Source organism: Onychomys torridus, chromosome 4 (genome assembly GCF_903995425.1).
Source record: "Onychomys torridus chromosome 4, mOncTor1.1, whole genome shotgun sequence".
Lineage (NCBI taxonomy): Eukaryota > Metazoa > Chordata > Mammalia > Rodentia > Cricetidae > Onychomys > Onychomys torridus.
The window spans coordinates 15,156,043-15,180,358 of NC_050446.1; the positions used below are offsets into that span (position 1 = coordinate 15,156,043).

The 24,316-nt window shown below is 48.6% G+C and overlaps 1 protein-coding gene across 14 annotated transcripts in view; it reads left to right on the top strand.

Annotated features, from left to right (window-relative positions):
• Positions 1-24,316, top strand: part of Cacna1b (calcium voltage-gated channel subunit alpha1 B) — a 154,264-nt gene that overhangs the window by 117,984 nt on the left and 11,964 nt on the right. For 11 of the 14 annotated variants that reach the window (XM_036184139.1, XM_036184125.1, XM_036184128.1 and 8 more), the window contains 8 exons: positions 2,143-2,148; positions 5,773-5,889; positions 6,278-6,343; positions 7,531-7,622; positions 8,433-8,577; positions 11,304-11,431; positions 17,853-17,949; positions 20,566-20,674. In XM_036184139.1, the coding sequence (XP_036040032.1) occupies positions 2,143-2,148; positions 5,773-5,889; positions 6,278-6,343; positions 7,531-7,622; positions 8,433-8,577; positions 11,304-11,431; positions 17,853-17,949; positions 20,566-20,674 (760 nt within the window). The remainder of the gene's footprint in view (positions 1-2,142; positions 2,149-5,772; positions 5,890-6,277; positions 6,344-7,530; positions 7,623-8,432; positions 8,578-11,303; positions 11,432-17,852; positions 17,950-20,565; positions 20,675-24,316) is intronic. The other 3 variants (XM_036184129.1, XM_036184134.1, XM_036184135.1) reach the window with 1 other exon arrangement.

The window sequence follows — 24,316 nt, forward strand, 5'->3', positions numbered from 1 at the left end:
AAGAGTAGAGGGAGTGGAAGTTGTGGTCGGTGTATTATGCAAGAAGAATAAATAAAAATTTTTAAAAAAGTAAGTAAGGACTAGGAAATGGCTATGGGAAGAGAAGGGTAAGAAATGCTGTGTCTTGAGCCAAGTATGAAGGGAGGCTTGAATCATCCCCAGGGACCTTTGGGACGGGGCAAGCCTCCCTGCAGAGATGTCTCTGCAGTAGAGGAGAACTGCAGGATCTTACCTCTGAACTGCATGGGCAAAGGGCTGTACCAGGGTTCAGGCTGCAGTCCTTAACAGCTCCCTGCATGTGTGTATGAAGGGAAGTGGACTCTGGCTACATTTGTTGTTGAGCCAAAGGATACCACTGGTGCCATTGTCACAGAAACACATTGGAGAGCAGACTCTTACCTGGCCCTACTTTACTCAGAGCTCTTGTTGAATATGTAGCATATTTTCAGATAGTACCTCCTGGTTCCCTGGGAGACAGACTGGAGCCCTCTGGTGTGTTAGTTCAAGTGAGCTGATGTCATCATTGTGTCTCTACTCACTTCTAGAGCCCCAGACAAATGGCCAAGCCTCTACTGCTCTGGTTTCTGGCCTAATGAGGCAATCCATATCCTTACCCTGTTTTTTGCCATTCACTTGTCTGCCTCTGGCCAGTGTGATAGTCCAGTCACAGGGTAAGACTGACCATGGCATCTGGAAAGGCCTTGGGAGCTCTAAGTCCTAGGTGGACTTGTCACTTGTCCATCGTGTGACAGCAGCTCTGCCCTTGTCAGCAGGTGGGGTCAGATACACTGGCCAATATGGAAACTCCTTGCATAGCAATGCTGGACTTTCGGAGGAAGTCCCCTTTCAGTCATGTGACTGCCATAGCTTCAGGTGTTCTTTTGTGGAATTTCCCCAGCCTTCAGAAGAGGATTCATTGATTCCAAAGTTGGGAAGATGAGCACGAATCCACACTGGGTCCCTGGAGGGCTGGTGAGAACTCCAGTAGCCTCCATGGGGCACTAGTTCAACTTGATGTTTAATATTCTCTCCCCATAAAGCACATGTCCAGTGCTTTGGCCACTGTCTCACCGGTGCTGTACTGTCCCAATGTGGGTTCTGCCATCAGTGTACTGCCCCCTGGAAACAGGATTCTTTATTTACCAGATAAAGTGATCCAAACATCAGGCTCCTAATTGTAAGAATAGTGCTGGGGGCTTCCACATGGGTGAGTCTCCTTTCCTAGAGCGAGCTGGACTACTGATTGCTGAAAATACCTAAGAAGAGGGCTGCAAGCAAAGACCAGAAACTGGCTGACATCACTGGTGTGTAGAGCGTTGTTCCAGGCAGAGGCATGCGGTGCAGGAGCAGAAATTAACCAGCCTTTCTGTTCCTGTGCTGCTGGATGCTCGGCTATGGCAGCCTGTGATTGTGTGCGTTCTGGTCCAAAGCATCAGGAGCCTTAGTGCCCAGCAGGGCTGCTGGGAGGCTGGGAGGCTACTTGCTCTTGGAGCTCAGGCCCCCAACTCTTCCTGTACCTGAAGGAGATGAGATGAAAGGAAAGTCATCATGTCAGTTGACCAGTGTTCTGTTTGTGTTTCCATTTGGAGCCATTCTATACATTTGCTTTGCAAATGCTCTTTTTTCCTTAGGCAAAAATTTGAGTGTCAGTTCCTATCTCCAAGTTCAAAACCAGGAGATGTTGCAAGAGTGCCTGCCCAGAAGAGGGCTCTAAGCTTCATAAAACTGACACTGATTTCTTTGCCTGGAAATAAAAATAATAATGATAAGTGTCTGTGACTCATCTTTGGATTTGCATTACAAACAAAAATGCAAATGGATTCCATTGTCTGCATAACCTATAGATTTCAGAAACATGCTTTGAACGGACACACTTTGAGAAAATTGTGTGGGTTAACAAAATCCTACATTTTCTAGTTAAGTATTCAGAGTTTGAGTTTTGGCTTGTGTTGATGACTCATTATCTCTTTTGTTTCCTGTTTTTGTTCTTGATTTCCCTTAACCTACCGCTGACTCACGTCATCCAACCAACATACAATGCGAAAACCCATGTCTCCGTCTGTATGTTGTGCACCTGCTGCTCAAACCACCCCAATTTGTAAATAATATGCAAAAACCCATCCATGAAAACATCACATATAGGAAACGGTTGGTTTCATGACTTTCAACAGTTCTTATACTCTTTTCTCTGCTTGCTCTGCTCCCCTTGTCTTGTTTCGGGGCCTCTGCCCACTGCCTTCTGAGACATGAGCAAGATTTTGCTGCACCTTACTCACCTCTGGCCTCATGTGTTTTCGAAGGCAGCAAGGGTTTCTGAAGACCTCTAAGAGGCTGTTTGAATCTGTCTGGAGAGAGGAAGTGGGGCTTTCTGGGCTGCGTGGTGGGCAGTACCTGGAGCAGATCTTTTTGCTGAAATTCATTCAAATTTGCAAGGTTTTGTAGGGTGTATTTGGTCCTCACCCTGTGAACCCATGGTTTCTGTTGCACATTATCTCTCTGCTGCCCGACAGAGAATACTCATCCTTGCCAAGGTGGCCTCTGGTGAAGACCCCACATGGTAGTCTTGGTTTCTATTGCTGTGATCAGGCTACGTGACCGGGCAGTTTACATAAGGGGAAGTATTTGGGGCTTCCAGCTGTAAAGGGGTCAGTCTATCACCATAACAACAGGGAGTGCGGCAGGCAGGCCCGAGGCAGAAAGGGCAATCCTTTTGAAACTCAAAACTTACCCCAGTCCTCACCCAGTGCTGTTCAAATAGTCTCTGGCTGTCCAAGTATTCAAATGTCTGAGATTTACAGGGGACATCTTCAAACCACCGCAGTAGCATCCATCCTTTGTAGACAAGCTCTTTCTCAGAGTGTCAGAGCTGAGGCATAAGGTTTAGGGGGGCGTTTGGAGACTCAGTTTACGTGACTCAGAACAGTGTGTTTGGGGCCTGAATTGGAGGAGACTGCCCCAGTGTATTAGAACACGTGGATCCCCATCCATGTCCCTTTGCATATCCCAGATATGTGAGCATGTCTTGGGCTGGTTCCTAAGTGCCACTAGGCCTCCTCCAGGTCCTCAAGGATTTTAAGAAGTTAAGGGAGTTTGGTAGCAACTCATCTATTGTGGCTATGGAATTTCAGCCACACAGGCAGATATTTAATATCCCTTTTATGGACGATGAATACTTCATTTAGGGTGTTATAACTGGAATTGTAAAAGCTTGAGTTTTGAGGAGATACCATGGTACTGCAGAAATGCTTGTGGCATGTTTTCTTTATGGCCTCCAGCCAGGCCAGGCAGCGTCACCTCTTTGTCTTCATAGCACACATGACCATCTAATGTCTGTCTGTCTCTTTCCCTCCCCACCCCCCTCAAAATGTGTCCCCTTTAGAGTCAATGAAAGAGAGTGACTGGTTTAGAAATACAGTATCTTCTCTGTTGGTGCTTGGCCAGCAGGTGTCCATAAGTCTGGGCTTTATGCTCAGGTGACATTCAGGAGCAAGTTCTCCATATCTTGAGACTAACTCAAGGCCATGGTGGGGTTGGATGCCAGGCCGTAGTCCAGCTGTCCTTGGTGGGAGTATCTTATGATGCTTAGTGTACTTTCAACCCCCCTCGACCAGTTGTGCCTCATTACCTGGGTATGGATTCCTCTGGTGTCTCCAGGTTGTGAGCAGGAAGGCCGAGGCCCAAGTGTTAGGGACTGGTGTCCCCCCCTCAAGGGCAGTGATCCTTACAGTGAGACTACCTGTAGCTTAGGGAGGCAGAAGCAAGGACAATCCCAGGAGTGGAGCCACTTACTGTGCAGCAGAAACCGTGGGTCCTGGGAGCACAGGGCAGGTATGCTTACTACCGGTGAGATGACCAAGCCAGAGGTGAAAGTACACGATGCACAGCTGTATGCTTGTCCTTTGCCATCCTGCATGTGACTGGCATGGTGGTGCCTAGCCCATGACTCAGTGCTTGGGGCATCTGGCAGTTATCACCATCTATGGTACTCTAGGGTTGCCTATCTATTACTGCCCCATCCAGTCCTGAGCACTTATGGAGCTCCCAGGAGAAAAGCTTGGGAGGAGGGGTGTGAATCATCATTAAAAAAGTAGAGATGATGTGGTCCAGTCTGGTATTCCTCCCCAAGGTCATCTAGACATACTGTTGTTTACAGCACCTCCTCACCATCCCTATTGTCTTCTGTCCTGCCTCTAGTACAGAGAGCCTTTACTGTCCCCCAAATCTTCAGGAAGTCATCTCTCTGACAAGTACCTCAGTACAGGCTGCTTTGAGTTGGGCAAACACTGTTCTGTTTTAAAGTAAAAGCCTGGAGGGGGAGGGTACTTACCTCTCTGTCTCCTCATCCTTGGTATTAGACAGTGAGTGGTTCTTGGCTACCATACCTATAGTGAGACTGTCCTCATTTTGAGCTAGGAATCTGCCAGGCTGTGTCATCTTTCAGGGTCATGCCCTGAGGTGATATTTGCCCCCCTGCTGATTTGGACATAGTTTGGGGCCCCTGTGTCTGCAGACCCTTGTGTGTAGTATTTGAAATGAGTCCTGCTTCTAGGTCTCCAACATCCTTCCTTCCCAGAGTCACCTCCAAGGTGACTATACCACCCCCCTTGCATAAACAGTCCAGAAATGCTGTTACTCTGATTGAGAACCATACAAATATGTCACCAAGAGTGGAAGCAGCAGACAAGGCAGAAGTGTCCACTGAAGGTATGAAACCCGTTCCCCCACTGAATGTATACTCTGCCAGGATGGGCAGCCCTGGAGCATCTTCTCAGGCTCACCTGCTTCTGTGTCTGCATGCACTGTCCTGCTGTACTGTTTCATTCAACATACGTGTTCTCTTTCTTTTTTGTTTGTCACCGAATCTTGACAACACAAACGTGTATGAGCCTGAGCTGCTTGCATATTGAAAAATGCCAAATGGCAGGAAGTTGCTTTCAGGTGATAGTATAGGCACCTGGGGTTTAAATAGGCAGAAAACACCTGGCTCCCAGGTCCCCTACCAATGCATGGATGCCTCCTCAGATCCAGAACCCTGAAAAGGCCTGCTAAAAATTCAAGGTGCCCAGGGTCAGGTAATCTTTAGAATCTGGGGTTTAATGATTTATTAATTTTTGTGTGCTTGGTTTTGAACCCTTGGTTGAGGGAGCAATGCCAGATGCCCTGGGTTTTCTAGAGCAGAGTCCTGTTGAATATGGGTGGCACAGATAGATGCTATGGCGAGAACAGCAGTGACCATACCTACCCCTGAGGAGAATGTCTGCTGATGCCTGTACCAGTCCCAGAGAAGCCAGTGTCTCAGACAGGCAAGACCTTTACTGATTGAGCCCAGAGTGGAAGATTGGCTGCTAAGCTCAGGCAGCGGTCACTTCAGGAATGCCTACTGGAGAGTTCCTGGGCAGTTTGGCAGTGTTCTAGGAGAGGTTGCCTGTCTTGGAGGCTCATAAGTGATCTCCCAGCACTACTTGGCAGAAGGAAGGACTTTGGAGAGTTTTTCTTTATGTCCCTGACTGTTGGGGAACAGCCCTAGTGTGGAGGGAGTTTTCTCTGACTTGCTGCATGAGAAGTAACTTCCACTGACAAGCTTTCCTTTTGGAAGGATTTCTGGCAGCCAGTTGCTGCTTAGACTAAGGCAATGACTTCATTTTTGTTTCTTTTAACTGCATTTCTTTGGAGGGGGGTCATGGGGCCTTGGGGGAAAGTTGTCGGGTGGAAGCAGCGTGTTGGCACTTAGCGAGAGACTCCTAGAGTGGGAACAATACCTCCTCTTTGCAGAACAACTTCATCAACTTGAGCTTCCTGCGCCTCTTTCGAGCAGCACGGCTGATCAAGCTGCTTCGCCAGGGCTACACCATCCGCATCCTGCTGTGGACCTTCGTCCAGTCCTTTAAGGTAAAGCAGGGCTCCAGTGTGGGCTGGACAGCTCCCTTCGGGTAGTGTCTGTTTCTCTTCCTGTACCAGGCTTCCTCTCACCTCCCCTCCCCCGCCCCCAGAGTGGACCTTCCTCTAGAAGGCAGAGCTTGGGCAGGTCATATGTGCCCCTTTGGCATCTGTTATCCTAAAGCAGCTGTCTAAAGACATTCTCAGTGAGTCGTAGATTATTTCGCTAATGCCTGTACAACTCTGAGTTAGGCTTCTGCTCCCAGGTCACAGAGAAGCAGACAGGGAGGGTCTCTTGCTGCTGAAGGGCTCAGTGGTGAGCGGGGTGGAGCTGGGCCAGGGTGAGGTTTGTGTGTAGCCTCAGGGATGCCCTGGAGCTGATGTGCTCATGTGTCTCCAGGCGCTGCCCTACGTGTGCCTCCTCATTGCCATGCTGTTCTTCATCTATGCCATCATCGGCATGCAGGTGGGTGCCTCCTGCCCAGATGGGAATGGACACAGGGTGAAAGGGATACAGGCCACTGTCACTAAATGATAATAATACAATGAAGTGATCATCTGCTGTGAACCAGATGCTGCTGTAAACATTGAATTAGGCTCCAGAAGCACTGCTTTGTAGCAGAGGAAGCCAAGACATCACAGGTTGGGCTCTCAGCAACCCATTTTGCTCATTCCCAGTTCTCTGGGAAGCCATACTTTGGTGTTTTTAAAAGTGAGGGCTTAGGATGTGCAGGCACTTATTTTTAGATTAGGCGCCAGCATCTGGCTGGTGGCTGTTGTCTGGCAGCCAGTTAAAGGGCTTGCTCCTTCACAGGTCAGATGTCCCTGGTGAAATCCTTCCCAGAGCGTAAGCAGAATCCCTCCAGACCACTGAACTTGACAGTAACTTAGCTTTCCTTTATTTTGTCAAAGGACACTGTGCTAATTCTTTGGGGCAAAAGAACATTTAAAAGCTGTAAGTCAGCATCCCAACTGTAAACTTGGCTGCTTCCTAACAGTATGGATGGGAGTACCAAAGCCTTGAGCTTTATCTGAGTTCTGAGACTCTTATTTCAGATTGAAGTTCTCTCCGTTTAAAGCTTTTCTGAGATTTGATGCTATTTAAAACAAACATGCACATTTTCTGTTGCTTTTGTCTGTGGATATCCAATAGCTTGTGTTTCCCTGATCTTTGTGGAAGTGTGGTAGTTCATAGACTTTCACTTGGTCTGGGTATTAAGCTCAGCATGACTCTTGACTCAACTGCATTTCTTACCCTGAAAACAGCCTATTAGATTACCTAAAAGCTCACTGTGCTATTTGTACAGGAGATTCCAAAGAACATTCCCCAAGCCGTTAGCAACCTACTTACAGTTTTGGATTAGAGAGTGACCAGAAAGGCTTCCTTCCTAGTCAAAGCAGAGCCCAACCCCCTTTTCCCGGCCACTCAGACTTGCATTGCGGGTAAGCCTCAGTGCCCCAGCTGCCTGCACGGAGCTGTGGAACGTGAGTGTGGCCCACTGAGCTTGCCTGTGCTGGGAACCACACCAGTCCCAGGCAACCCTTGCCCCTTGTGTTGTCCTCAGTGTTGCACGCACACTTTCTCTTGCTTGGTCGAGTGAGTATAGCTCTGGAAATTCAGCGCTGACACTCTGTTTCTTTTCTCCTTTTCAGGTTTTTGGAAACATCGCCCTTGATGATGACACCAGTATCAACCGACACAACAACTTCCGGACGTTTCTACAAGCCTTGATGCTGTTGTTCAGGTGCGCTGTTTCTAGCCTAAAGACGTGCCCGTCTTCCCTTGGGTAAACAAGGGTCAGTTCCATTCAGGGGCCCGCCCTTCTGGCACCAAGATTAAGCCATTTCTGTTGAGTGGGCCTTCCCCTTCTTTTACTTTCTATTTATTGTTTCTAAAGGGCTCTTGTCTGCCTTAGCCTCTTGATAGACAGAAAAGAAGTGCCTGGGGGAGGGACCCCTGTGCCAACCTAGCCTCTAGCACATTGTTTCTGAGCAGAGAGGGGGTGATGTGAGGGTAGGAAAAGGTTGCAAGTTCCCGCATCCCAGGAAAGGTTTGGGAATTTTGGCTTCTGCAGTGAATGACAAGAATTATGGAAACAGTGAGGACGTGAAAAGACCAGCTGCACTTTGGACCTGCTGGGACATTGTGAAACAGAGTGGGAGGTCACTTAGGCACTCTCGCTCAGGGGTGACAAAGGAGAACAGTGGTACTTCCTGGTGGCAGGCAGGTGGGCAGAATGTAGAGAGTGGCAGCTAGCCTGCCCAACTGAGTTAAAGGCTGACGAGGATGAGGAAGACTGAGTTTTGAAAGTTAGGAGTGTGCTGGAACATGTGTCTACATGGGAGCGAGAGCCCACAGTGGGCAAGCTCCCAGTGCAGTAGATCGCTTCCAGTACTTTCTCAGTTAGTGGTCGGTTTGGAAATCTCCTGTCATAGGTTCTGCACTTGTGCAGGAACCCAGGACAGGAGGTTCCCTCTACCCAGCTGTCCCAAGGACGCTGCCAGTCAGGCTCCCTCTGCACTTGCCTGTGTGCTTACAGTTCTGTCCTTCTCAGGAGTGCTACTGGGGAGGCCTGGCATGAGATCATGCTGTCTTGTCTGGGCAACCGGGCCTGCGACCCATATGCCAACGCCAGCGAATGTGGGAGCGACTTTGCCTACTTTTATTTTGTCTCCTTCATCTTCCTTTGCTCCTTTCTGGTGAGTTCTTTCTTTTCCATGTCTACCTGTCCTGGGGCATCACCTGGTTCCTGGTTTTGACCCAGTCTACATTATATGTCAGCCCCATGCTTGAGGCCTCTGTCCACTGTGGTGATGGAGTTCAGTGAAGCAGTGTGCCTGGGGCGATGAGTGAACGACTTTAGGGTGAGGTGTAAAGGGTTGGTGGGCTGGTCCTTAGGCACGTGAAATTCTGGGAACCTTGAGCAGTAAGGGATGGAGCTGCAGAGTGAGTGGGGAGACAGTTGTGAGCTACAGTGGTTCAGAGAAGGTTGTGAGGATTGGGAAGGACTGGCCTACAACTTGAAGGTAGGGCTGATTGAAGAAGAGAAAAGAAAGCCACTGTCTGGAATTTTCTAAGCATTAAGTGTGGGTCCTCCCTGTGATGGATGCAGGAAGCTCAGCAGGCATGGATTAGAAGGAAGGAGATACTGCACAGAGCTTGGGGCTGGAGATGTGGATGAGTTATCCTTGTGTTGGAGTGTCCGTAGAGCTTAGCTGTGTCTTCCGTGTCTGTGATGCACAGCCCAGCCACTCATGTGTGGCTTAGGCAGCACGGAGCTCTTGAGTGCTTGTTAGAAGTGCAGAGCCCTTGGGCTTGGAAAATGGCTCAGTTGGTAAAGTGCCTGCCACCCAAGCAAGAGAACCGGAGTTCCTCAGCACCTGTGTGAAAACTGGTACTTGTATGTAACCCCAGTGCTGAGGGGAACACAGTATGGAGGCGATTGGGCGCCTGAAGCTCTTTACACAATCAGTATAGCAGAGTCAGTGAGCTCCAGGTTCAGGGAGAGATCCTGTTTTAAAAAATAAGATGGGGGCTGGAGAGATGGCTCAAAGGTTAAGAGCATTAGCTGCTCATCCCAAGGTCCTGAGTTCAATTCCCAGCAGCCAAATAGTGGCTCACAACCATCTATAGCAAGATCTGGTGCCCTCTTCTGGCCTGCAGGAATATATGCAAGCAGAACACTATATACATAATAAACAAACAAACACATAAATAATTAAATAAGTAAATATTTTTTAAAAAGATGGATAAGTGATTAAGAAAGACACCTGTTGTCAACCTCTGGCTTGGATGTATGCATATGGACACACGGTGCCCAGTGCCCGGACATATGCATACACATCCATGTACCCGGTGTCCACACAAGAAAACAAGAGAAAGTGTACACAATACACACATACACACAAGAAGAAGAGGAGGAGGAAGTGCTGGGCCCTGCCTCGGACTTACTATATCTCTGGGGAAAGGATCCAGAAGTCTGAGGTGTTTTTCCTTAAAAATAAGGATTCCCTTACGGTTTTTATTTTTGCATGTATTTGCCTCACTGTGTGTATAAGTGTGCCCCAAAAGGCCAGAAGAGGTCATTGTATTCTCTGAGCTAGGGTCACAGGCAGTTGTGCACACCTACACGGATGCCATAACCTAACTCCAGTCCTCTGAAAGGGCTCAGGTGCTCTTAACTGCGGAGTCATTTCTCTAGCCTCCGCCCCTTTTATGTTTGTGTTTTAATGAGTATGTGCATGTGTATGGGGGGTGCATGCGGAAACCAGGGGTTTGTGTCAGGTCTCATCCTCAATTGCTCTCTACCCTATCTGAAACAGGGTCTCCTACTGAACCTAGAGCTCATCACTAGGCTAGGCTGGATAGTTCATGAGCGTGAGTAGTGCTGGGGTAACGTGTGTGTGCCACTATGCTTGACTTTTACATGGGTGCTGGGAATCCAAACTCCAGTCTTCATGTTTCTGCAATGGGCATGCTACCAGCTGAGTCGTCTCTCTGCCTGGAGTCTGAGTTTTAGTGAGCTACTGGGTCACTCTGTGAAACTTTGAGGAGCAAATGAAGACTGCCAACACTCCTGAAAAGAAGGAAAAGAAACCTTAATTAACCAGGAAAAGACGTCACATGTCCGGGAATTGGAACTTAGTGTTATCACAATGGCAATACTCTGGACAGAAAGGGAAAGGCAGGTCCTCAAATGCATACTCAATTGCCAGGAAATAGCCAAAACAATCTTGAAATATAAAGTTGAAGGATTTACCTTCCTCAATTTCAAAACTTACTTCAAACCTATTATAAGGGGCAGCAGAATGCTTGCCTAGCCTTCACGAAACACTGGGTTTGAGTCCCAGCATGGCATAAACTGGGTGTGGTGGGCACACATCTAAAAATCCCAGCACTTAGGGGGTGTAGGATCAGAAACTTAAGGCTATCTTCTACCATACAGCAGGTTCTAGGCCAGCCTGGACCTCAGACAAAACAATAGTAATCAAAATAGTGTTGTGGACATAAAGATTGATTTATAAGCCAGTCAAGGAAAGTCAATACTCTAGAAATATTCTAAAACACTATGGCCATTGGTTTTTATAGTTGTTTATTGTTCCAGATTAGTAACATAGGGTTATTGAGTGTACTGCAGGGCGCCGTGGGCTAGGCAGTATGAGAGAACGTCTGGCCAGTTCATTTTTGACAGGGGTGTGTAGGGAAATAATTTTAGTCTTTTAGTCTTTCTGTCTTAAATCCTTGAGACTGAGGAGACGCTGGAAGTCCCAGTGCAGGGAGACCTGTGGGGACAGCAGGTCTGTCCTTATCCAGTAGGAGTGGCCGCTGCTATCCAGAGACCTCCTCATGCTTGTGGACAGAGCTTGAGGGCAGGTAAGAAGGCACGCTGGAGTATGCCTCACCTCTCCTCCTTCTTGTCCTGCAGATGTTGAACCTCTTTGTTGCTGTGATCATGGACAATTTTGAGTACCTCACGCGGGACTCTTCCATCCTAGGGCCACACCACCTAGACGAATTCATTCGAGTCTGGGCTGAGTACGACCCAGCTGCGTGGTGAGTGAGCTCCAGCGCTCTATGGTCCTCAGGGTTGTCATTACCTGTGGCTCTCAAGATAGGGCCAGGGTGGTCTTAGACAGTTCCATGTGCATGTCCCCTCAGGTGTTGGTCTGAGGCCTAGGGACGCCCCCAGTTTTGTGTGTGATAGCGCTGGTCCCCCTTTCAGGAGCATGTTCCTTTTGACCCCATGCCTTGGTGCAGCTCTGGGACAGAGACACAGTCTTTGAGACCTCAATATGGTCCTCAGGAGAGTTGCCTATGCCTGGGGGTCAAGAAACATTTCCAGGGCTCTTTGCACAGAAGTGTCCTGCCTTCTCCCAAGGCTTGTCTTGTGATGGAACATGGAGGCCCAGTACGGGAGCAGGGGAGGGTGAAGAGACAGTGTGGAGATGCTCTGTATAATGCTCAGAGGGCTTTGAGAGCAAATGTAATGTGTGGGATTTTGTTGTTGCTGCTGCTGTTGTTTGATGTATTGGTGATTGAACCCAGAGATGTGTGCAAATTATGCAGGCACTGTACCAACTGACCCTACTTCCATAATGTGGGCTTTAAAAATTTCCCTAGATGGACTTAGGTTTTCCTCTCTTCCGTTTCTTTTGGAGACAGGAGCCAATGTGTATGTCTGCTCCCAGCCCTAATTGCATGTGAGAGTTTTATTAAAACCAGAGGACCTGGGAAGGCTTTATTGTGTTTTAGCTCCTTTAACCAATGCAGAAACAGTTACTGTGCTACATAAGTTAGGTGTGATTTGTTTCTAGACAGAAAGTGCCTCATGGAGTGTTCTGAGTTCAGAAGTCAAAGTTGTTTGACGCCAGGTTCCGCTGACAGCCCTGCACAGTCACGTCATATGAATCTCCCATACCAGAGACCACATTCAGGAAGGCAGACAAGCAGAATGCCAGGGTCTCTCCATCTGTGTGCATGTTTATTCCTTCACCTGCCTGCTCACTAAGTTGATACTCTTGACTACTCATTTCGTTTACTCACACACGCCTTCATCTTCTCTCACCTATTTACTTGTTCACTTGTTTGTCATGTTAATGACTTGATTCTAGGATCGTATCTCACAAAATGCAATTTAAGGGAAAAAGTCTATTTTGACTTAGTTTTTTTTTTTTTCTTTTGTTTTTTTGTTTTGAGACAGGGTTTCTCTGTGTAGCCGTGGGAATCCTAGAACTTGCTCTATAAACCAGGCTGGCCTCGAACTCACAGAGATCCACCTGCCTCTGCCTCCAGAGTGCTGGGATTAAAGGCAGTGCCACCAACGCCTGGCTAATTTTGGCTTATGGTTTAAGAAGTTGTGTATCTAGCATGGGGGCACAGCATGGGGGCAGTAGCGGGAAATAGCTGGTCACAGTCCTAGATGAATGCTGGTGTCAGCTCCATTTTCCTTTTTCTTCAGTCTGGGACCCCAGCCCTTGGAATGATGCTCCCTACATTTAGTCTGGTGAGAAAATGCTCAGAGGCTCATCTCTTGGGCGATTCTTGATCCTGTTCTGCTGACAGGCAGCATTGACCATCACACCCACCCATTCACTTGCTCATTTATTTCTCATCTGTTTAACTGCTCGTTCACTTGTTTGGTTGTTCAGTCACTCAGGTAGTAATTACTGAGGGCTCTTCCCTGAAAGGTGGGATATAGAAAAGGAAGAGGCCAAGAGAACTGGCTGCTGGGGAAGATGTAGGCCTCTTCTTGTCTCATTCACCATGATTATTCAAGAACAGTGCAGGGAATGAACAATTTTCCTTGAATGAATGAGTGTTCACCTCCTATGCCCTAGGGATGGACCAGAAGGCTGCAGCTGCATGCAGCTCCCCACCTGCTCTTGTCTGCCTCTCACAGGTCTGTGTTCAGCATTTTGCTATGGGATAGTCAGGAGAGTGAGGTTGGGTTCCTGGTGGAGATCCTGGGGCATGAAATCAGGGTGGACATGTTTAGGTTTCTGGTGAAGAACTAGAAGATATGATTGGACTGAGGATGACAGTCCTGCTTCCCAAGGAACCCCTTGGGTTCTGCTTCATTTTCCTTAACTTGATGTTCAGCATGAGAGTGCTCAATAAACCCAGAGGGCCTGGGGGATAGTTGGGATTTTTTCTGCTGGGCTAGATTCCCAATGTCCCATCCTTCAGCCTCTCCTATGCCCCTAGAGATGGACAAGAAGACTGTGGTTGTGTTCATTTCCCTACCCGCCTGCCCTTGTCTGCCTCTCACTGTGTGCATTCAGAGGTGCTGCATGAAGTTGTTGTCCTAGAAGTTTTATGGCATTGCATTAGGGCCTGGGATACAGGTCCTTTTGTTTGTTTCTCAAGACAGGGTTTCTCCATGAAGTTTTGGTGCCTGTCTTGGAACTCACTCTGTAGCCCACGCTGGCCTCGAACTCACAGAGATCTGCCTGCCTCTGCCTCCTGAGTGTGGGATTAAAGGCGTGTGCCGCCGCCGCTGCCACCACCATTGGCACATGTCCCTTCTGTTGGGGTTATTTGAACTGACATCATCCCCATGCATATTTCACATTTATCTGTGAAATCTTCAGTTTTTATATAGTCTGGAAGCAGCAGAACCATTATTACATACTGTACTTGACCAGGTTTTGACTTTGTAGAGTCTTCTCATCTCTGATATATCCATATGCTTTCCCTGCAATGCCCAAGACCGTTACTGAGGTGCATAGGCCCAGGGATACTGCATTCTGTGGTTTGGTATGTCACTGGGGTGGGGTGCAGTGCAGAGACTGGACTCTGTCATAAAAAGGGCAGGACAGGCTCTAACTGCAGAATTACTCATTAGCACTCCCCAATTATCCTGTCTATGACCTGAAGAGTCACTGCTATTTCTGGAATATGTTCCCAAGAGGAATACGTGCTGCAGAAAGCAGATGTTCTGTATCATGCACTTTGCGTGAGTACAGCTTTGTGATCATGCACAGTGAGAATTCAGTCTGTTTCCTACTCAAGACTTGGAGAGCTAGGGGCCCAGGAGGTTATGGGCAAGTTGGAGAGATGGCCAAACACAAGCCTTGAGGCAGAGGTGACACATGGCCAGGAGACAAGATCAAGCAACCTAGAGTACAAGTACTTCAGTGAACACTGAACAGTGAGCAGATGACTCCAGGAGGTGGATGCCTTGACAGTGCATCCAGACAGGTTAGAGCTGGATCCTACATCTCGACAGGGTCACTGCAAACCTGGCAGCTGGTTGTCTTTATTTCTCATCATTTGGGAAAAACTTTGAAACCACACACAAATGGTCAAATTTTCTAACATTTGTATATGTGTATACACAAACACAGATGTGTGTGAGCATATGCATGTGTGTATGTGAATGAGCCTGAGTGTCCTATCCATGTGCACAAAAATATGTACATACATTATCACACATAGGAACATGCATGTATACAAACATGTTTTGTGTATCCACGTGAGTTTATCTCTGTGTGTGTGTGTGTGTGTGTGTGTGTGTGTGTGTGTGTAACAGGCTGTTTATGTATACATGTCTGTGTATGTATAGTAAGTGTACGTGTATGTTGTGTGCATATGTTAAATCATTACATACATGTATGTACATGTTAGGGTGTTTATGTGTCATCTGTGCATTGTGTGAACTTATACACGCTGTGGGAGCTCCCAGTAGCTGTGGCTGCCTATCCCCAGCCTCCTCCCTCTTGTTGCTTCACACAAGTGTCAAAGCGTGGAGACTCAAGATGAGAAAGACAGTCACATATTCACCCTCTGTTCAGCAAGCATTTCCTAAGGTCTGCTGTGTCCTGGTCTCGGGTCCCAAAGGTGAAGCCATGAGCAAGGCTGTGTGGTGGATGGGATAGTCGTGTGGCCATAGCTTGAGGCCAGGGCATTTTTGAGGAGGGAGGATCACGTGGCATTGGAACTGTATGAAAGGAGGCGAGGTGAACTGAGTTCTAGGTGACAGATGTGAGGCGAGAGCCGGGTAGGACTGTGTGAGGCTGGGGTGAGGCAAACCCTGGGAGAGGGTGAGATAGAAAGAGTGGTACACGGTAACTTCGCTTTTTTTAAACCTGGTAGACAGTGGAAGAGCCTTTGAATATTTGGGGAAAATATTCCACAAAGAGCAGTCCTAACAGTGTTGTGCCCACGGCTGTCATATTATGGACTTGTTGGGCAGTCCCTCCCCCTCATCCCCTCTGTTGTAATGTTCCTGGGGTCCAACAAGATTAGCAAGTATGGGGGAGGCCCGAGTAGAACTTCCTCTTTTCCAGAAGTAAACTGGGCATGACTTAATACTGACTGGGCTGAGAGCGTAACAACATACGAGGAAGCAGGGTCAGTGGTGACCAAATTCCAGGGACACCAGTGTGTCCAGGGAGAGGGAACAATTGAGAAGCATTTAGATGTGGACTTCTACATAGGGTTTCTGCATCCAGGAAATGGATGGTCGCATCATGGTAGTGAGGGCAAAAGTCAGACATGTGGAGAAGGGCTCTGGCATTCAGCCTCTGAGGGAGGGGCAGACCTCAAGCACATGGGCAAGTTCTGTTGAGCCTGGCCAGTGATAGGCATGGCACAGTGTGCATAGTGGGGCTCAGGAGGCTGTGAGTGTAGACAGAATATTATTCTGAGTGTTGCCTGACCTCCTTCACTGTAGGGATTATCTTGGGGCTGACGCTTTCTGGGGAGCACTAGACTCCAGGTCCCCTAGGAAGTATTGTGTAACCGTAGCCCTCACTTCCACCTCACAGCTCATCTTCCATTGCAGACTGGGTGGGTCGGTGGGATGGGCTCCATCATGCCTTGTTGCCATAACCTGTGACATTTCCTTTCCAGTTGCCGGATTCATTATAAGGATATGTACAGTTTGTTGCGTTGTATTGCGCCACCCGTTGGCTTAGGAAAGAACTGCCCTCGTAGGTTGGCCTACAAGGTTTGCAACTTCAGAGCCTCCATCTGACATACTTCCCTGCCCGAATCGCAAACACTGCACACACTCCCTGCCTGATTTGGGAATGACAACACCTCACCTTCTCTTTCCTCTGTCCTGCCCTGCCCTGCATTCCAGCATCCTGGATACTTTGGTTCCCTGTCTTATCTCCCCAAACCCTCCAGCTGGCTGGAGGCAGGCAAGCCTTCAAGACAATGTCCAAGGAGTTTTCTGACCTGGCGAGGCTGAGTCTGCCAGGACCAGCTGGCTGGGTGTGGGGAGTGGGGCTGGGGGGCGGGGTGTGGGTGAGGCAGGTCTTGCCTTTACCAAGGAAACAGCTATCACACCCAGCATTCCTGCAGGCTCTTATGAACGGGCTGATGGTCAGCCAGGCCAGAGGCTGAGAGCCCAGAGGAGAAGTATGAATGTGGGTGCAAATAAACAAGGAGCAGTTGTCCCTGTGGGTCAGAAGAGGCTTTCAGGTCCCTGGGGGAGGGGTGAGTGGGAGCAAGAACGAGGAGCCCTCCTGCGCCGCTTCTGGATTGATGTGCTCAGCTCAGGGAGAAAACCCCTGGCCTGGAACTGTGAGCGGAGGGCAGGGTCTGGGCAGATCTGCCCTCTGGAGAAAGGCTGGACTCTGCTGTGTCTCTGAGACCCCAAGCCCACAGGCAGGTGCTCTGGGGTAGAGGGAAGCCCCAGCCTCTCGACTTGGGAAGATGCTTCACCAGCCCCAAGATGCTCCCCTTAGTCCCCAACCTTGGGTTCTAGGCCCCACAAGGGGCACATCCAACCTGTCGGTCCCAACCTGTGCTGTCAGAGGCACCAGTGGCACCAGGCCACAGCTTACTCAGCTCCTCCCTTCCTGCAGTCTCCTTCCCATCCAGCCCTTGACCTCAGCAGCAGCCCTGCCCTGGGCTGGCCTCGGGCGTCTCTGGGCTTGGAGCTGACTTGCCCCGTCGTAAAGCTTAGTCCCCTAAGAGCTTTGGGGCTCCTTCTCTAGTTTTCTAGCCTGTTGTAGATCTTTCTCCACTTTAGCCTCTGGCCTCATTTGGAAGCAAAACTGCCCTGCTCACTGAGGCAGGCGTGGCTGCTGTGGCTCTGAGCAGCGGCCATCCATCTCCACACGGCCTGGCCAGTGCTTCCTGCATGGCGAAACAGCTCCTTCTGATTTGGCCTTGTCTACGGTTCTAAAAGAGTGAAGTCAGAAATTTATAACCCAAAGCCGCCCCGATGCAGCCCTTCCTCACCCCTCCATGTTCATTAGCTCAGACGTCACCCCTGCCCGCTGCCCTGCATTGGGCTGCTATGAGGAGGTGAGGCTGGGGGTGGGGGCAAGCAAGGGTCAAGTCAAGCAGAGACTCCCTCATTTTACTTGTTTTAATTTGGGGCATTTACCCGACACTTTGGTTAACTGAATCTGTTTTCTTGTCTGCTTCCTCCCCTGCCCGCTCCCTGCTCTACCCCTCCTGCCGTGTGCCTCTCCTGTGGACCACCCCACTATGCCTGGCCTCTGGAACGGGTTTCCAGTGGGCGCATCAGTTACAATGACATGTTTGAGATGCTGAAACACATGTCCCCACCTCTGGGGTTGGGGAAGAAATGCCCGGCTCGAGTTGCATACAAGGTAGACCTTGACCCTGCACTGATCCTGCACCCAACCCAGGAGCTATCTGTGCTTGGCTGGGCCCACCTGGGCCTTGCTTAGCCCACAGAGCACTCATGGGCTCTCACCTGCTTTCTCAGGGTCTGTCTGGCTGTGTGGCTGTACCTGGCTGCCTTACCGCTGCTCCCTTTACTACCCTGAAACCCTTTGCTCCCATCCCAGATAGAGGGGCATGCCTTTGCACTAACCCCTAAAATCCCATCCGGCTTCCCCACTACTGACATCCTTGAGAAGCTCAGGACAGCGGAGCCAGAGTCAACTCCACCCCATCCCTGCCCTTCTTCCTCCCCTTCCCTTGCCTTCCCAAGAATGAGAAGACAAACAAGACAATGGTTTTTGGACAGAGGGTGCTTTATTCTGGCTTGGGACTACCGGCTGCCCCTCCCTGGACTCCTGTCGTGGGTGGTCATCAAGTCTGCAGGTCTGGCCTTGGGGGCTATCGGGCAGTGGGGCCTCTGCTGCTTACCTCTCTCCCTGCCCTTCTACCCCATAAGCTCAGCCTTGTAGGGTTTATGCCCAGCTGCAGTCTCCAAGGGCTTCCTTCCCAAGCTTCCCAGTGGGAAGGCTGCTTTGATGTTGAAAAGGGATTGGGTGTTCAGATACCCTGGGTGAGGGTCCCAGCCTGGGAGTTGGGAGTCACAAATCACTGAGTCATGAGGAAGGAGGTGAATGAGGACACCTCCAGGCCTCCTTCCTGGCCCAGTCGCAAGCTTCTTCTGCCCGAAGAAGTGCTGCCTCAGCACCCCAGCCCCACTGCTCCCCATGAAACAATGCCAACTGTGTTTGCCTCTGTCTGCGAGCTTTCTGCCAGACCCTCCCTCTTTGGGTCACTGTCCTCTGTCCACATTCTGTCTCTGTACCCCATTCTAGGTTTTCGTCTGCCACTTCGTTCAGTGTAGTCTGTGGGGACCAGTCAGCTCTCCCACCACTCACAGATGCCTCTGGGTTCTTCCTGCCTTTATCTGCCCCCGACTAGCATGTGTGTTGAAACTGCAGAGGCCCTGCATGCATGCATGTCTATCCACAGGAGGGAGAGCTCTGTTCCTATGACACCCAGTCAGGAAGAATGGCAGGTAGGAAGGGTTGTGTTGCCCTTTCTAGCCATGCCTAAGGATCCTGAGGTCCAGGGTATGACCAGACCAAGGGAGACTTCCGGGTAGGAGGCAGGTGGCTTGGGGCAAGATGGGAAGGCCCGGGAGACGCTTAGAGTACCATTTCTGGAACTTACTTGTTCTGGTCTTGCCACTCTGCTTCTCTGAGGTTCTTTCTCTGCCCTCCATGAGTAAGGGCAAGCCAGTGGGAGCCTTTATGAGGGTAACCCTTGGTGTCCTGGACAGACCTCCCCCTCTTAGAAACAGTCTGCTTGCTTTTCTCTCATCCCCATCCTAACTCCCCTCCCTGGAAGAGGAACTCCTTGGCCTCTCACACTGCCATCGGTGCTGGTCTGCAGGGATGCCATGCTCCGGGAAGCAGGTTTTTCCTGGTGTGTAACATATGTGACATGTGAGGTCCTGGTCCTGTAATTGGATGTGCCCAGTGGGGCTTTGCCAGCATTCATAGGACAAGAGCCTACCTCCTATTTTCTGTGCCCATGTGCCCCCTCCATCACAGTGAAGATACAGAACTTGGGGGCAAGGTACTAGGGGCCGGACTGTGTGGCCCTCCCCCAAAGAAGGGTGCTTGCTCCAGGGAGGAACTCCTGTCTCTAGTTTTCTTCCTGTATAGAGGACACAGTGGGGGTACAGTAGTACTCCTGGGGTGCTTCTTGGCCAAGTGAGTGCTCCTCAGATGCACCTGAGACCTGTAGCCTCTTGGAGGCCTCAGGTGCTCTCAGCCAGAGGCTCTTGTAGCTACTGAGTCGCCCCAGAGGACTGATTCAGACATACCGTTGTGTTAAGGTGTTTTGTCTCTGAAAACCAAAAAAGGAAAGGGTGCTGGCCACTCAGAGAGATGGGAGCAGAACAAGCCTGAGACCCCGTGCAGCCCCGTCTGCTCTGGCCCCTAGAAGGTCTCTTAAGACTCCTGAGGCTTTGACTATGATAGCGCCTGTCTTCAAGTACCATCAAGCGTGTCTTCCCGGCCCTGTTACTGTGGTAAAGATCTGAGTTAAAGCAAGAGTCTCTCTCTTGAGGAGTCCCCCCTTTTGGCTGCCACTTCTAGGTGTTCCAGTTGCAGATAGAGGGCAGGTAAGCAACGTCATAGGACAGGGTCCCATCTATTCTTTAGGCTGTCCCAGAGAGTAGCACTCTGTCTTGGATCCTTCTTCCTCAGCCAAGACTACTGCAGCCTTTTGACATGCACAGGCAGAGGGCAGGATGCAGGTTCCTGACCCAGCCTCTGTTATAGCTTTTACTTGGATTTCTGCTCTTCTCTAGCCAGGAGAATCTCAGCTCAGATGAGAGTGGGGTCTGGGAGGAGAGAATGCTGGCAAACTTCCACCAGCCTAGCCTTCTTGGACCAGGCACCTGCCAGGACCACTCTCAGGAAGCCAAGCCAAGCTCCAGAGCCCAAACACTAATTGTAGGGTGGGAGTGACCCTGACATGCTTGGCCCTGATCTGCCCCTACTCATCCCCAGCGCCTGGTTCGCATGAACATGCCCATATCCAATGAGGACATGACAGTGCACTTTACATCCACCCTGATGGCCCTCATCCGGACAGCACTGGAGATCAAGCTTGCCCCAGGTGAGTCAGGTGGCCTTGGGAAAGGGAGGGTACTTGCCAGCCAATCCTTAGCAAGTTTACTGCCATCGTTGGGTAACTAGTGTGACTTCCTGTTTCAGAGCAAAGCAAACACACACACACACACACACACACACACACCATCTACTTCATGTAAGGATAAAGGGATGGCCTCTGTCTGGGGACAACTGGATAGATCTGGTAACAGTGACTGTTACCTTGATGATTGCATTAGCACTGTAATAATGACCTCACATTTAGGGAGGAAACCAGCACAGTGAAATGAAATCCCTTGTTCTAGGTCATCTAGCAGTGAGAGCCTGCCCCAATCCTGTAACAGGGAGCATATACCATCTTTCCCTTCTTTTCCCTGCCCCTCTACTAGAGGGACCCTGTATCCCATTACCCTCCCTTGTCTGTGCCATAAAGTTTGACTACTTCTGTTGTGAGGCGTGGAGGCCACCCCCTTTGTACGCCAGGTCCCATCTTTTCTCACCATCTCCCTAAGGACATTACCCACAGTTTCATCCTCTGTTTCTTGGTTTTGTTAGTTTTTCTCTGTTTTGGGTTACTTATGTCAGTATGTGAGCAGACTCTTAATCATTCCTTTCTTTGAAAAGGTTATCTCTTAACCCTCCCTTGATGTTCCTCTTTTTTAAATTTATTCATTTATGATGTACACAGTGTTCTGTCTGCATGGATGCTTGAACACCAGAAGGCACCAGGTCTCATTATAGATGGTTGTGAGCCACCATGTGGTTGCTGGGAACTGAACTCAGGACCTCTGGAAGAACAGCCATTGCTCTTAACCTCTGAGCCATCTCTCTATCCCCCATGTTCCTTTCTTTCTTCCTTCATAGGAACCAGCTACTTGAGGATCTAGTCTCTGCTGATTTCTCTCCTCCAGTTAGGCAGTTCTCAGGCTTTACTTCCCGTGTCACTTTTTTTTAATCCTTTTTTTTTTTTTGGCTTCTCTGGCCCTCCCCACCTCTGAATTGTGGGTGTGACTCAGAGCACCCTTTTTGTCCATCCCTTGTACATCTATTGAATTCTAATCTTGTATTTTCAGTCCAGACAAAAATAGCACAAGTTATTCCATCTTTGCTCAGAGCTCTGCAGGAATTTTCCCGCTGACTTGTCTAAACCTGGATTCCAGCTGATACCACATCCTTCCCTGGCTCCATCGTTGAGAACTCTTGTTCTTTGATTCCTGACCAAAACCTTAGAGTTACCCTTAAAAATTCCATCATTTCTGATTCATGTCTGATTTACATATCTATGCTGACTTCAGAATGCCCCCAGCATGTGGGCACTCTGCCTCAGCCCACTCTCTCTTCTTGTTGCATTGTGCTTGGCCTCAGTCTGGCTTAATGGCCACAGTGGCCAGGTTAAAATCACAGCAAGAGTGTAGGTCCACCTCCAGCTAGAAGCAATCAAGGAGAAAGAAGGTGCAGATAACAAAAGTAAAGAGCAGAAGAGGTACATCATCCCAGCTGCTTCTAACAGTAGAAGAACAGCAAGGGTGAGCACCATGTCAGTGAGTGTAGCATCTTAGGGGAAGTCTGTGAGTTCTGTGAAGAATATAAACTGCAACGCTCATTCAAGGATAGATAAACTCAGGGCTAAGGGAATGAATGACTCATTTGATAAATCCAGAATCCACATAAAAATGCTAGGCATGGTGTGTGTGCTGGTGGCTCCAGCACTAGGGATGTGGGAACAGGATTTCTGGGGTTTCTGGTCAGACTTAATCTGTGAGCTTCAGGCTCATAGTGGGAGACTGTTTTAAAGAGTATGTATGTATGATGTAGATGGTTTTCCTGAAGATGATGCCCAGGGTTGTCTGCTGGCCTCCAGATGTGCACAAAGAGGTACCTCACACATGCACCAGCATACACACATGCACCTGCAGGTGCATATGCACCCTTACAGCCTCATGCACCCCACACATATGCTCCTATGCATGAAATGTGAGATAACCTTAGTAATTCTCCATTTCTTAGATAAACTGATAGCAAACTACCTTCCAGCAGGAAATTCCAGGCCTAGATGGCTTCACTGATGAAGTCTATCAAACATTCCAGTGAATACAGACTCTCTAGACTCTTACAACGGAGCCAGGGAAGGATGTGGGATCAGCTGGAATCCAGGTCTAGACAAGTCAGTGGGAAAATTCCTGCAGAGCTCTAAGAGAAAATAGAAAAGGAGGGGATATTTCTCAACCTATTTTTAATGTATTTTATTCTGAGACAATAAACAAAGATATGACAGGAAATAAAATAACATGAATGTGGATGTAAAGTTCTCCAGTATAATTTTAGTGAACTGACTCTAGACATAAAAATCTTCAGTGCAGTTTTAGCAAACCAAATCTATCAGTACATAAAAGAAGATGATGTACGATGCCATTATTGAGGTTTATCCCAGTAGTGGAAGGCTGGTTTATGTTCTAAAGCCCAGCAGTATAACTTACCTGTAAACTATATGATATCCTCACAGTCACATAAGAAAAGAAGCCTCTGGAAAAATCCAACATTCATTCATGCTAAGAACATTTCTATGTAGAGTTTGAATTAAATGAGATGTTCAATAAAGGATATCTATGAAAAGTTATAGCTAATCTAGTGTTTAACATAGAAACTCCCTTGAAGTCAGGACTGAGACTATGGTCTGCTGTCATCACTCATTTCCAATGATGTGCTTGAGGCCTGGCCACTCCAATAAGATAGGAGATGATGGGGGAGGGGAGAATATGATCAAATATATTTAAATGTAAAAATTGTTTTAAATAATAACAATATAATAAAAAAGAGCAAGAAATGAAAGTACCTGTGTTCAGAGTTGGTTTCATTATCTGTGCAAAATTTCCAGTCTGTTTCTGAAGTTACTGAAACTGACAGGTACACAAGGCTAGCCATACAAAAGCATTTGTGTTTCTGTGTATTAGCAATTAACAATATAGCTCCTTGAAAATAACACCTCAGCTATGAAGTGCTTCTGCATTGTGGGTAACTCTAAAAATCCCTCTGCACACTTTATTCTGTGAGTTTCAAAACATTCATAAGAAGAATCAAAGAAGACCTAAATATATGAGTAGTCTGTTGTGTTTACAGTTTGAATATGTTGTGGCTAAGACACATCAGCCTTCTCCTATTCACAATTAATTCAGAATATGTATTAATTTTCTTGTTTCTATGACAAAATCCCTGACAAAGAGTAACTTCAAAAAGGAAGGGTTTATTTTAGCCAACCATTCCGGGGGGTGTAGTCCATCATGGTGGGGAAGTACAGTGGGAGGGGCAGGAGGCAGCGGGTCAGATTCTCTCTCTGGTCTAGAAGCAGAGAGGAAAGCTCCTGTTCTTTCGCTCTTCTTTTTGTGTGGCCCACGACTGGTGCTGCCTGCCTGTGCCTTCCCTCCTAGTTAGACCTCTTTGAAGACACCCTCACACATGCCTAGAGTTGGTCTACAGCACGGCTCTAAATTCTGCCAACATTAAACATCACAGAAAACTGGCATAAAATACCATAGACTGGGTAACTTGCCCAGGAAATCCATTTCTCAGAGTTCTGGAGGCTATACAGGATGGTTCGCTTCCGAAGCCTCTTGCTGTGTTCTTCCAAGGCCTTTCTTTTGAGGATACAGTG